We start from the raw sequence: 14385 nt of genomic DNA on the forward strand, positions 1-14385 counted from the left end.
TAGCAAGTCTGACATCACTGACAGTGATCACAGGTAGGGATGCAGTGACCTGGTACTGAATATCCTCATCACAGAATGATAAGAATTACTAACTGACAACTAATGTATTTTGTACTCTGATTGCATGTGATGTTGACTGATATAAAACCTATAGTAATCCAAGTTGCCTGTCCTGTTTTGAGTAACCTGGCAAGCAGAACTACCAACAAGTCAGTTATTGATTATATGTTGGTATTGGATCAGCATTGCATATCAACTGAAGTTCAGAGCTCGGCCATTGTACTGTTGAACAAGTACAGTATTTACAAAATATGATGACATAAGTGATGATAACTATATCATGATTCACTTTGTGCACATTTTTTCCACTATTTCCACTCTTCATTTGCTTAAAGTTAAAAGTGGAATGAGTGGTTTTTTGATATTTTAAGTTCTCTGCACATGTCAGCTGCTGTTGATAAAGGATCTGTTGAGAAGGGGAAACTATATACCCTGTCTATGTTACTGTATAACTCAGCCTATGTCTTTTAACAAATCTAAAATAAGATGCTGTGTCCAAAAAAGCTAAAATATTTTTTGAACACTTCTTAGAGCTTTAGTTAATTAAATTTTTTTTTTTTAAACTAGAAACTCCTTTTTTTCATTGAAATTCATTTATATATAAGGACTCAATAGTTAGTATAGCTAAATGTGTACAATCGTTTGGAAGATTGTACACATTTAGGCAAGAACATAAAATTGATTGTACACATTCTGGCAAGAACATAAAATCTTTTCCTTGCATGTTGCATCTGTAAAGTTTTGCTACTTTTTGTCATTGGGTATTAGGAGTGGTTGAATTACTACGCTCATGTTTTGATGTATTGTTGCTCTTGTCTAAAGAAAACGTGCACACTATTTAAGTAACATCAGCTCAGTGTTCATTCAGGACATTCTTTGAAGTTTTTCCACTAGATTTTGGAGCACGGCTGTTGGGATTTGTGCATTCAGCCACAAGAATATTAGAGAGTTCGGGCACTGATGTTTGGAGAACAGGTCTGATGTGGATTTGGTGAGCCAGTTCATCCCAGAGATTCAGTTGAGTTGAGGCCAGGGCTTCGTTCAGGCTGCTTGAGTTTTTCCACAACAATCTCAACAAAACAGAAATGGCTTTCTGGACTACAGTTTCTGCAGAGGGAATTCTCATACTGAAACGGATTATAGCATGCAAAGACATTCTAGACGGTTTTGTGTTAATAGCTTTGTGGCAACATTTTCAGGAATTCTAACATACTGTATGAGTCAGTTTACACCACAAAGCTTGTTTTAGGACTGAAATGATTTTTATTTAAAAAATTTGTTTGTTTTGCATAAGCAGAAGAAAAAAAAACAGGCTTTAGATTAACAACTATCCAGTCTCGCTATATAACTTTACAATAGCTATCACTGGAATTCAAATATGAACAATGGAGCTCTGGCTTCTGAGATGCCCTAGACTCCGAAAATTGAAAAAATATGATGTGGACCAACAATATTTAACCCATCGTAACAAAGAAGGTGCCTCTCTTATTTGTTAATCTTGTTATGTGTATATTGGTTTTGATGGAATCTATCCAATTAAAATACAGACTATAATTTTAATAGATGTAAAAAACAAACGAAAAATTCACCAAACACCTGATTCAGCTCATTAGCTCATCTGGGTATTACTCAGTAGAATATTGCTTTGGAGAGCGTGGCATTTCCCCTATTTTCAAAGTCCTGAATTTGACATTGCTGATGTAAAGCTGCCTTGATGCCCGATGACGCCTGAGATAGGCACAGGCTCCCCGTGACCCGAGGTAGTTCGGATAAAGCGGTAGAAAATGAGTGAGAGAGTGAGTCATGTAAAGCTGAACGGTGAGTGATTTTAGAAAATGCTTAATGGTTTTCTAATAAAGGTCTGTAGGAGTCTGGTGGTCACTAATGGTAATCCTGTGGTAACATTCTTTGGATTAATGGTGCATCAGTGTATTTAATGGACTTCTTTGGAGTTCAGACTGTCTGCTGGGAATCAATAAATCCCCAGTATATAGCTTTGTGGTTTTCTAAATAGAGCTAGCATATGTTCTATTAAAATTGGTCAACTCTGGTAATTACAGCTTCATCAATTGTGGAATCAAGAATGAATGACCTACTGATATTTTGCTAAGTTACTCCAGTTTGTTCTCTAATTTATTACTGGTCAAATGTTTAATCATGCAATAAAGTTATGTAGATAGACAGAGTTTAGTTTAGCTCCTAGTCTTAAAGAGAAAAACTTTTTCACGACTTAGGAGTTATTTAATTTACAGGCTCTCTTGTTTAATTTGTAAATAACTGGATATTTTTTTCTCAGGTTTAATAATAATAATAATTGTCCAGTGACTTACAAGGCTCTAGAATCGGGTCTGGTATGAGCAAAGAAAGACCTCTTACCCTGTGATGCTGATGATGAATGACTGTCACAGAGAGCGTGTAGTGACTAGCGATGTTTGTTGTCTCATTTAAATTCATTGTAAAAGGCCTACTGTAGGAAGCAGAATAAGCTTTAGTCTGTATGTTAAAGGGACTGATGACTTCATTGTTCCAGGCAGAGCATAAATGAGTCATGTCTGAAGGCTGCACTGTTCCTCACTTGCTCCGAGGCAGACTTACAGCTGTCAGGATACACAGAAATGATGTTGGTGTCTTCCAAAAGGATAGCGTCAGCCTCAGACACCTGATGCATAAGGCACACAAAATTGGAAACACTTCAAGAGTTTCAATGTCGTCCTGTGGTTGGATGGATTCTACAGGATTTCCGGGAGACGTGTGTATTGCATTTTTTAGCGATCCACTTGAAAACAAAGAGATTTTATGCTGTACTTCCCTCATGAAAGAATGAAGCTGTCATGTTTGCAAGCACTTGTGAGGATCATCTAAATACTGGATTTTTCAAATGATGTGAACTTTATGGTATAGATCATTAATTTGCACAAATTTCTTAAATAATGTGGTTGCATAATGGTCTGTTTTAGTAGAGACATCAACTTTACATTTCCATACCCCTAAACATTATTCTGAACAAAACAAACTTTGACTGCTTTACATGTCAGTCAGGTGCTCTCTTGGGCGGTCTTTGACCGATAAAAGCTGCTATGGAGTCCAGACCTTCTGCTTTTGTTCTGAAGCTTTTGCTATGTGATACTATATAAAGGACAGGGTAGAGTCTCTGTTACAGAATTGGAGTGGTGAAATGTAAATAGAGTTGCACATATCTTGAAGTGAGTCATACATATACAGTACTGGCTAACTCACCCAAAAAGCACAAGCAACAGAGTGCTGCCCAATCCATGTTTTTCTGTGGTAGCTAAAATAATGTGATAACATAAAAATCTCAGTCCTCACATTACACTTTCACATTTCAAATTTCTTTGTTGCTGCAAATTTCTTTCTTAGCCTAAATGTAGTCAACCAACCAAGGTATGTTAACAAGTTAGGAAGCTCATAGTATTTTCGTATTGATCTTTCCTACTACTGCTTGTTGACTCCTAATTTTGTGCAAACATAACCTTTGGCCAGGCAAAGAGATTCTTGAGATATATAAAAAATAATTCAATCTAGTTCTTTCACTTTCTACCTGGGGAGTCATCTCTAATGTGTTTTTTTTTTTCCTTCTTCTTTTTTTCAGTGAAGGAATGATTAAAAGGACTTTGTGTGGGACTTCTGTCTGTATGTATGTATGATGCTGTGGTCAGTCTGAGACTTCTGCGTTAGATCTATAACATGTACTGGAATGTCGGAGCCGATGAAGACTCTAAAGACCAGCCTGCCTGCTGCGATGACGAGCAAGATGGTGAGTATTTTTTCTGAAGAGTCAGGCATATGATTTGATGTGCTTTGGTTGTAGTCATACTGAGATTTTCCTCATGATGTGATGACATACAACCGCGGAAAAAAAGTGCATCTTTCTAACACTGCTGAAGTTGTTTTACACTCATAAAATCAAGACAAAAATGTATTTTTAGCATTTAGAATAACAGTTAATTATTATTTTTCCACTCCATCATGTGCACAGCCCTGGTTTACTTGCGGTTCGTCAACTATCACTCTGTCATCGGTTTTAGAAAAATAACCTGATAATTCCTGTTTCTTCTGCTGTTGGTCTTTTTATTTTATTTTTAAATAGATGACATTTTATCTATTGAAGACTTCCTCTTACGTGATCATTTCAAGTTAGACTAGAATGGAGTGAAGACTGAAAAGTTTGGTGGATGTGGACATCCTAATAAGGTGCAGCAATCACCTGATTGCCCATGAGCAGGTGGTTCAAAAGTTACATATAGAATAAACACATTTGGTTGGTAAACCAAATTCAAATGTGACATTTGAAATACTAATGGTAATGCATGCAATTTACGGTAAAACCAAGGCAAATAACAACGCTAATAAATGGAGCGCGTGGTGGGGTGTTCCCAGTCGCCATTACCGATTATCTGTCAATATGCTCTACATATGTCACCCTGCTGGTGTATAGGGCTTCCAAAACTGAGTCTGAAACTCTTATCACTATTATCAGATTGTCTCTGTTTTGTGAATTTAATAATGTTCTAGCAATGTTTCTCACACATGAGGGTAGACAGTCGCATCTAATATATGCAAAAGGTGCTGGAAAAAACTGTTACAATAGAGCTGCATTGTGTGGGAAGCAGAAAACTTTTATAAGGCAACAACAGTTAGTAACTGTAAGCCTATTCCTCATCATTTTGTAGCATAAATCAGCGTCTATCATTGGTGGAATTTGAATTGTGAATTTTTATGGCACACCTCATCTGCTCTAGTGCTACAGCCACTGGCTGGATCGACTGTTAAGATTCACCAACAACACCGATTAACAATGGTTTATGCCGCTGTTACTCCTGGTGAAGACAGCGTGGCCTCTTTACCTACCAGCCCTGGTGAAGAAGATGTGGCCAAGTTTTCCTGTCATTCAGTGTGATTGTCTGTTTTAATAGCGTGGTCTCTTTTCCTGTCAGTTTTACTGAGGGGGCTGTAGCCTCTTTATCTGTCTGTTCCAGTGAAGGAGGTGTGGCCTTTTTACTGTCGGTATTACTGAAGGAGGTGTGGCCTCTGTATCTGTCAGCTCTAGTAAAGGAGGTGTGGTCTCTGTATATGTCAGTCTTACGAAAGGAGGTGTGGCCTCTGTATCTGTCAGCTCTAGTAAAGGAGGTGTGGCCTCTGTATCTGTCGGTATTACTGAAGGAGGAGTGGCATCTGTATCTGTCAGCTCTAGTAAAGGAGGCGTGGCCTCTGTATCTGTCAGTATTACTGAAGGAGGAGTGGCATCTGTATCTGTCAGCTGTAGTAAAGGAGGCGTGGCCTCTGTATCTGTCAGTATTACTGAAGGAGGTGTGGCCTCTGTCAGTCCTAGTGAAGGAGGTGTGGCCTCTGTATATGTCAGTCTTACGAAAGGAGGTGTGGCCTCTGTATCTGTCAGTTCCATTGAAGGAGGTGTGGCCTCTGTATCTGTCAGTTCCATTGAAGAAGGTGTGGCCTCTGTATCTGTCAGTTCCATTGAAGTAGTTGTGGGCTTAGCACATGCCTGTCTTAGTCACACGTGTTTAAACTCTGTACCTTCTTTTTCTACTGGCCTATGTGATTGTACTTTTTATTTTGATTTATATAAATTCAGCTATTTATGGACAATGCTTTTTAATGCAGAGAAGCAGGTGTGAATTGAATTGTTTTCAAAACGTTGTAGAGCATAAGCCATTTCAGGTGACCACAATCATTTTGATATCTCCTTCCAAAGCTGTTTCTTATGTAGCTGATGTGTAAATATAAGTGCACAGAGTATTTGTTTCAGGTCAGGGCGTTTAAATATTTGCTTTTGCAATTGAAGTGAAAGCCACTGCAGTGAAACTGAGTAAATGCAACTAAATCAATAAACAATCAAATAGTAAATGTAAGCAAACAACCAGGAAAATAAGTGAGAAAATGGCCAAATATTGAATTATCCAGGTCAATGAAGCAGCTAGCCGAGGTGACTAAAATCGATCTGATTTTTTTTCGATTTTTACTTGCCTGAAATGGGATAAAATGTCTTCTGAGTTAAAACAAATCACCTTAATGCACTGCTGCTAAAAATATAAAAATCTTAAAAGTAAGCTATTAAGCTTATTAATGAAATTTAAGAAGTGGGTTAGAGGTACTGTAATGGTGCACAATATAGGCAAAACAACATATTCAGGTTATTTTTTAAATAGCATCACAGTCGTATTTTTCATTGTAATATATTAAACCCTTCATGCAAACTGGTTAATTATTTGCTTGTCTTGAGTCATCCAAATCCTGAGAAGCAGGGTTCTGAGAAAAATGTATTGATTTCTTTCAGATATTCATTTACCTATTCTTTCTGTGATATGAAAGTATTGCAAAGGAAGGAACAAACCCAGTAATATATTGACAATAAAAATGGTCTCATTTTCAGAACATAGTAAATCAGAAAAGACATTTGTTGTCCTAATTTTGCTTTATTATGTGCACAGGCCCTAGAAATGAGGAAAGGTGCTAGGAGCTGATTAACATTGTTTATATTGCTATGGTATTGTTATTATACCTGTCTCAGATGAGCCAGTAGTTACATTACACAACTAAGATTCAAATTCAGCTTATAAAATAATGTCACTGTGAATCTAAAGTCCTGGGTGGCCGTAGATTGTTTTTCAGTCATTGTTAACAGTTGAATCCAGAATTTTGAGATTTTCACTTGCTGCCTTCTCAATGGAGTTTAAAGCAAGTCAAAAGATTAAGTTTATCAGATGTGTTTTTTTTTATCCCAACATTCTTGACATACCTAGCAGTGCATGCTTGTCATTCTTAATGGATCCTGTCAACAGCCAACATAAATTAAACGTGGCAAAAAATGAACTTAAATTGATTGTAATTAGAAGATAAAGATAAATAGCAAACTGGCAATTGTGGTAGAAGTGGAGCTTTATAATGTGTTACATGATCTCGTTAAGGGAAAATATTTTGTTTGTTTTTTGGGGTTTAACAATTTGGACAATGCATGATCCTGACGATCTTAAAAATGATGGCTAAATATTTGAATTCTTCTGTTTGTCACTCTGGTAAAACCTTTTAAATCTTCTTTGCAAAACCCTTAACAGTCTGTTTCCCTTTAATTTTACATCACCTTTAAGGATCTAGGAACCCTTAAGTATGAGGAACTCCTTATTAAGGGTTTTAATGTAAGATCTTCATGTTTAGTCACCATAGCAATCTGCCAAAATCTGTCTATTTGCTTTTCTATAATTTGTTGAGTCATATACTTACTCAACGAAATATCAAATGCAAGATTCAGCCTTAACTGCTCCAACCATGGGCAAGATATCCCTAATGAAAGCTAGAAGTCTGGCGTAGAAGCTTGTGCTGCTTCATTTCACGCCACACAGATAAATCTAAAATTAAGGGGAATTCAGGGCCGAAACCACATACAGATACACCGCATACAGATAAGTCTAAATTCAATGGGAATTCCAGTCCTAAACCGTGTGCTTCTCTACTAAGTAGTATGTACTTTTTTGGATGTGGCTCAAATATTCCGAATTCTGAGGCTATCATCTCAGATTGTAAGCTATTATCACTGCAAGTCTCTTTCTTTATAGCCTTTTATTGATTAAGGCAGCTGTTGCTTAAACAAACAATATATTGCACACTGAAAGCCTCTGGTTGTAGTATTATAGAGATATAAAAGTCTGCTCTTACCTATGAAAAATTCTGTTCTTCACAGAATTTATAAGGATAAAAGAAGTATAAATTTAGACTTTAAACGTGAAGAGACAAAAACAAAGGAAATAAAAAAACTTGTCTAAATATAGGCTTCACCCCATAGCAGAACACTTTTGCCAGGGAAGTCATTTCTTACAGCCACACAGGATCAATTGCATGTCTTTCCAGCTCAATCACTGAGTCAAAAACAATTGAGCCCATGTCCCAAAATAGTTTTTTCAAAATCAGTTCCAATAAACTGGAAATTGGGAAATCTTATTCATATTCTAATCTTATCACTTGGTTGTTGTCAGTGAATCTTGCCACCCCACAGTATCCTGTGCAGAGCTACTGTCTGAGAGAAATACCCAAGATGATTGAATGAAGGAACTAGACTTCTGGTTTACATTTACAGCAGTCATCAGACGACATTATCCAGAATGGCTTACAGAAGCGAAAGTTGCTTTTATATTTATCTCTTTTGTGCAACTGATAGGTTGGGGGTTAAGGGTCTTGCTCAAGGGCTCAGCAGTGATAGTGTGGCAGTGTTGGGTTTTGAACCTCATCCAACTGCTGCTATAACATAAGTGTGTATCTGTTTACAAGAGCCCTCTTTGATTTACAAACCTCGTTATTTTGCACAATGTACTGTATAATATACAGAATGCATATTGGTCGGTGCTATTTTGTGTATTTGTCCTCACACACTGTTTGCACTAGTTTGCACACGATGCACATTAGGTGCCTAGGACAACTTCCTTTAAGTCCTTAGCTCTGTGTTGTTCTATGGAGCTCTGTGTTGTTTCATTTCACTATGTACTACGCCAGCTAGATATGGTTAAAATAACAATAGTTTCTTGAGTTGACTTGAACTCAAGGCCTTCTGATCCAATCAGGTACCACTGGTTTAATTGTGATGACTTACAAAAGGTTGCTAAAGAGATTGATATGTTTACCTCTTTTAACCAGAGGCTAAAAATATTGAAATTGTGGCTGTTTTCTGGTCCCCATACTCAGCATTAAATATTCCAGATAAAGGGGGTGAATACACTACATAATGTTATTCATTCCCCGTAGCTAAAACTCTATTAGAGCAGATTCTTATCGACACCTATTTGGGGCTGTGCTGTGTTTCACTTCTTCCTTCTATAAGTAGCAGACGCTGAGGTTCCTCGAACCATAACCATGGCACAGATGTTTGCTCAGTTTCAGTATAAAGTGTAGCAAAAAGAAAAAACTTAAATCATTCATAAGTTTTGAGCATGCCAAATGCCATGTAGAGTTCAGATTTTCTCCTGAAAAGTTTAAACACAGCATATCCCAATCGACAGCTTTGAAGGAATCTGTCTTTTTTTCTTTTAAAACACTAAATATTTCATTGTACTTTTGTCAGTTAAATAAAGACACCAAATAATTTGCATATTTCAGATTTTTGGTTTTACTACATTTGATAAAATAGCCTAAAATAATCTTTTTTAAGAATGGGGTTTGTATTTTGCATTATTAAATCAAATCAGCTTTTTGCAAGGAAAAGCAAATAACCACGTTGTGATTTACATCTATAAAAACATTTTATAATGAAAATTTATTTTCATTAACAACTGCTGGCAGCTCGAGGTGCATGGGGAGTTTGAATGAACATCAAGTCTAGCTATAAATTCTCAGTGGAAACACAAATCAGTAATGCATGACAATGTCCTATTATTTTTTTTTAATAGCCTCTTGCATGCTCTAGCGTTGCAATACAGTCTGCTATCTGCACTGCTGTATGCATACGTGTGTGTGCTTTCATGCGTGCATGTAGGATGGTACACGTCCTTTGCTCATGTCTCAGTCCAGTCACGTCACCGTGTTTATGTAATGGTGTGCTCATGCTCTCTGCACAATGTATTAAATGATTCCAGACTGCTAATGTAGTTCTGTGGATGCAGAGTGAATATGAGGAACATGGAGTCCGGAGTCCTCTAGGCAGGGACAGCAGGACTCCTCTTCTCCGGAACAGCCCACTGGGAGCACTACAGGGAGGGTTGGATTTCACAGACTAATGGGTGGGGGTGAAGGGATAGCGGTGGTGGCTAACCTTGCCATTAAGGACAGGGAGGAGGGAAGACAGGGAAAGAGAAACTGTGAACGGTAGCATGCTGTCACGCTACCAGATTCAAGGTAAAACTACTACAACCAGGAGATGTGAAGCCACGTCTGGCACGCTCGGATGATGTCTGTGTCCCGTGGACGTTAAGAATAAGGAAGCAGATGTTGGACGTTCTCCCGAAGAATGAGAAGGTATGTTTGTGCTGCTGACTCCATGTGAAATCAGAAAAGAGAAATAGAATCAGGTTACATACTGCATTGAATGGCTGCGCTCCAATAAACTCGGTGCTTGTGATGGCTGTGATCAGATTGTACTCTCTAAGACTGTACTACATATCTCCCAGAACTCTCCTAGCGTCAAGATTAGACATTTATAGGACTCTGAGTTCATGTAATAAGGAGATGTGATTGGATTAAAATCTTTTGTAACACTGCGTTGTTGCATTCTCTAATCTAATTGGTCAGGAAGTATTGATTGGTTTTCTAACATCATCTTCTGACAGAAGTTCCACAAGCCTGCTAGTCGAATCCCAGGTTGGTATCAGCACTTGTTCTCATTTCTGTACTTACAGATCCTATTATGTCAGATTCTTTACTTAATTATAGGCTAATTATAAAGAAAGTAAAAACAGGCTGCTATATATTAAAGCATGATGTGGTGAGGTTTTCTGTCAGTAGTCTACTGTTTCAGCACTTCCAAATGGTCAGTAAGCTTTCTGCTCTGCATGATTTATTTTCTTCCTTACTTTTAACGTTAAGATAACTTTTAACGGAAAAGAAAAAGAGAGGCTAAGATGAAGAGAATGTTTTCAGATGTAAATGTAACTATATATGTTTAAATAGTTCAACTTGGTTTCTGAGACACTTTCCCCCGTCACCCTCCAGTGATATTAACCTATCTTGTTAGAGGTAATGTATGAGGAAGAGGGCAGATAGTACTTTCTTCTTATGTTTTCCTGAGCAGCATATTTTCCAATGTACAATTCACCTAAAATAAACAAAAATTTCCTCTTAACCAATTGGACTGTTTGCGTACATAATTGATCCAGATATTGTTTGTCCACCAACAATCTTATATAGCATTATTTACTTGTATAACAAACAGATTTAAAGCTGGGATTTCAGTGCATTTATGACATATTTCATTTTTCCTTTTAAACTAAAACATAGATTTTCCAAGTAATTTCAGAATCTCACACCATTTTCTCTGAGAAATATGCTTAAGTCTTGCTTATGGTAAACTCATTTAGTAATGAACATCATGAAATCTACATATGTGCAAGTATACAATTTTCATATCTTGCTTGTCATCTAATGTGAATATTTATGACAACTAAATATAGTAACAAAAATAATTTAAATAACCATTCATTTTGTACAATGATGCAAAATAAAATTTGCAGAAAATCAGAAAGCAAAAGTGAAATTGCCTCTTGGTGGTGTTCTCTAAATCTATTCAATCGAAAAATTCAGAGGAAACATTCAGTCCTGTCATTTCCATCTGAATCGAATCACCTTCAGTCTCCGCACAGTTGCACACATCATGTGATTTTGTACACAAAATGGTGTTTAAAGTAATTTCAGCTACTTTTGTTGTAGAGTGTAGGCAGACGCTGTAGTGTGTTTTTGTTTTGCTAGCTGTGTGCTTGGATAGTCGGTGTATTTTTGTTGTGGTGTACAGTGTGGCAGGAAATGAGCTTCAGAGACATATTTCTTCACTTAGTTTTATTTTTTTATTTAGCTATTTATCTATTTATTTATTTGTGTGGCCTTTGGCATGTGCTTTTAATGTTTGATAAATAGAGAAAGAAAAAAAGCCTAACCATTACTGCCTTTTGAAAAACACACTAAAAGCTCATTTTAACTTGTATGTCAGCCTAAATTCTATTTCAATATCTACATTCCCCTGAAATATTTTGTTCCTCTTATAACACGGCATTTTACCAAGAAGTGCAATTCATAAAAATTAGACAATGACATGTCGTGTTTTATCTATTTCTATGTTGTGGAATGTATTCAGACCAAGTTCCCTTTATCACTTATCACTTGTTCCCTGAACAGCCCCCCCCCTCTCTCTCTCATGAAATTATGAAATATAAAAAAGCATTTTACTGAGAAACCATAAAGCTGACTCATATCACATACTTGTGCACTATTCTACACAATGTTATAGTATAACCATGGTGTGTAGTGGTGTTCACACTGAAATTCCCACAAGAGGAAGTGCACTTTAAATACCCAGATGATGTTCTTATTTAACTGCAGAAGTGTGGAATGTCAGACACTTCACACACTCAACACTTGCTTATGTAGTGGAAAAGGGGCGGGGCTACCAGGCGCTGATGCTGGAAAAAAATTCACTATGGCTGATGACACTTGGAACAATTGGAAATATTTTGCAACATTTCAAAACTTGACCACATTCTACTAAAGCTTGAAGCGTCTTGATGGACGTGTTTGACGTCATTTACGATCGACTGGGAAACACATTTAGTCTTTAATTTGAGACCATACTACCGCTCTAAAATCTGTACACTAGACGGTACATAGTGCATAGTTTGAGTGCATAGTGTGTTTTAGTTCATTTGGGATGCAGCTTTTCTCTTGTCTGAAAGAGTAAAATTACAGTGTTATATTTCACTGTTACAAAATGCTGACATAGTCTCCTTCCATAAATGCTAAATGTCAGCATGTATACATTCCAAATGTCAGCATGTAGACATTGTGCTTTGTAAAAGTCTGTTTCTGTCCATTTGTTACTAAAGAAATGATAACCTCAGAACAAGCATGTGCAGTATGACATACAGCTGCTGTTACAGAACATTAATCAATGTTCAACCTTCTGTCCAATCAGAATCCAACAGCACTGTGGTATAAATTATGTATAAAATATGTTCTTTTACTAAATTAATTCGACACATCAAGCATATTTTTGAGTCAGACTGATTTACAGCCGCCCTGCGATGGGTCGGCACTCCGTCCAGGGTGTATCCTGCCTTGATGCCCGATGACGCCTGAGATAGGCACAGGCTCCCCGTGACCCGAGGTAGTTCGGATAAGCGGTAGAAATTGAGTGAGAGAGTGAGTGATTTACAGCCATTGTATCACTAAGCAAAAGTACACTTTTCTGTGATTGTTTAGATTATTGACTGATGTGCAGCACTGTGCTATAGTGAGTGGCTTAGTGTTTAATGTGGATGAGTCACAGCAAATCAACTCCAATTAGCAGTAACATAATGCAGCCTGCATTTTTTTCAGACCATTTAGGGAGATCAATATGATAGTTTGCCTGAATCTGTTACAAATGCTTTTCTGATTTTTTACTTCTTACTTCACTCTGATATGGATCATGGAAGAGGATGAAGGCTGGTTCTGGTTATTCAGCTTTTTTTAATCGGTGTGTGGATCAGTTAGGACTTGAGGCCTGGCGCGTCATTGAAACCAAAAGACAGCACATGGTATTGACGCAGGCCTCGACTTGTCTAATGGTTACTCTCCCACAGGCTTTCTCCAGCTAGTTGACTTCAGCATGCTCAATTATTCATATCAGCCCCTTTGAATTGCAATCACTCAGACACACACACACACACACATGTTTTTAGCTATAAAGAGGTGGATAGCTGCCTTGATTATATATTACAGACCGTTGTGTATTTCCTGTACAGTTTGGTTGTTTGCTCCGTTCTCAGCTCAAACTGTACATGAGGAATATCTGTATGTATAGAAGCTGGCAGGTTAATAGCAGCAAAAATACCATCAGCATTCCTACCTCGGAGAAGGAGGAAGTTCATGTGAAGGACTATATATGTATGTATATGTATTTCAGCATCAAAGTCTAGCCCTGGAGTTATGAGGCAGCAACGCTACCCACCAGACCATACGCCACCATGCAGCTTGTATCACATTGACTCTATACACTGTTAAATATTTCTAGTGAACTGAACAAAGTACTTAAACTTATCTCATTGTATTAGGCAGCACTATTACACTTTGGCGCATTGGAGACACAAAGAAAATGGTACAATCTATATGAACGTTTTAAGATGCATCATGATATCTGTTTTCACTATTTTCACAGAGAATGACATTAAACACAAGGCACAACTGCTGTTATTGTCAGTTACTCTGTAAGGAATATTGTATATGAATATTGATTGTGAAAGCAATATCTCTTAGTCTTCAGTGATGTATTTGCAAAAACATCTAATAAATGAGATTTCTCAGAATAAACTGCACAAATGAAGGTCTTAACTCAGTACATATCATTTTAAGTCTAATGTGTTCATGCTGTATATGGTTCTCTTTTGCATGTATCTTACTTTTACTCGTACTTGCATTTTAGAGCATAGAGAATATCTTGCCCCATATTACATTTGCCGTTATGACGTGTATCGATTGATCAGAAGAGGACGGCTGAGACGCACCGCTGTTCACACCTGTCGTTATGAACGAGTCTCGAGTGACTAATTGTGATCGGATTTCATAAATAAGTTCACACTGGAGAATAGGCCGTCGCGTGCATTTATTACGCCAGGGTTCGGT

At 37.3% G+C, this 14385-nt stretch overlaps 1 protein-coding gene across 4 annotated transcripts in view; it reads left to right on the forward strand.

Annotated features, from left to right (window-relative positions):
• The window catches only part of lrrk1 (leucine-rich repeat kinase 1), a 95549-nt gene that overhangs the window by 873 nt on the left and 80291 nt on the right, over positions 1-14385 (forward strand). For 3 of the 4 annotated variants that reach the window (XM_027162289.2, XM_027162304.2, XM_027162298.2), the window contains exon 2: positions 3671-3835. In XM_027162289.2, the coding sequence (XP_027018090.2) occupies positions 3766-3835 (70 nt within the window). In that variant the 5' untranslated portion in view covers positions 3671-3765. Of the gene's footprint in view, positions 34-3670; positions 3836-14385 lie in introns of all 4 variants that reach the window. The other variant, XM_047809637.1, reaches the window with a different exon arrangement.

This window comes from Tachysurus fulvidraco, chromosome 2 (genome assembly GCF_022655615.1).
Source record: "Tachysurus fulvidraco isolate hzauxx_2018 chromosome 2, HZAU_PFXX_2.0, whole genome shotgun sequence".
Taxonomy (NCBI): domain Eukaryota; kingdom Metazoa; phylum Chordata; class Actinopteri; order Siluriformes; family Bagridae; genus Tachysurus; species Tachysurus fulvidraco.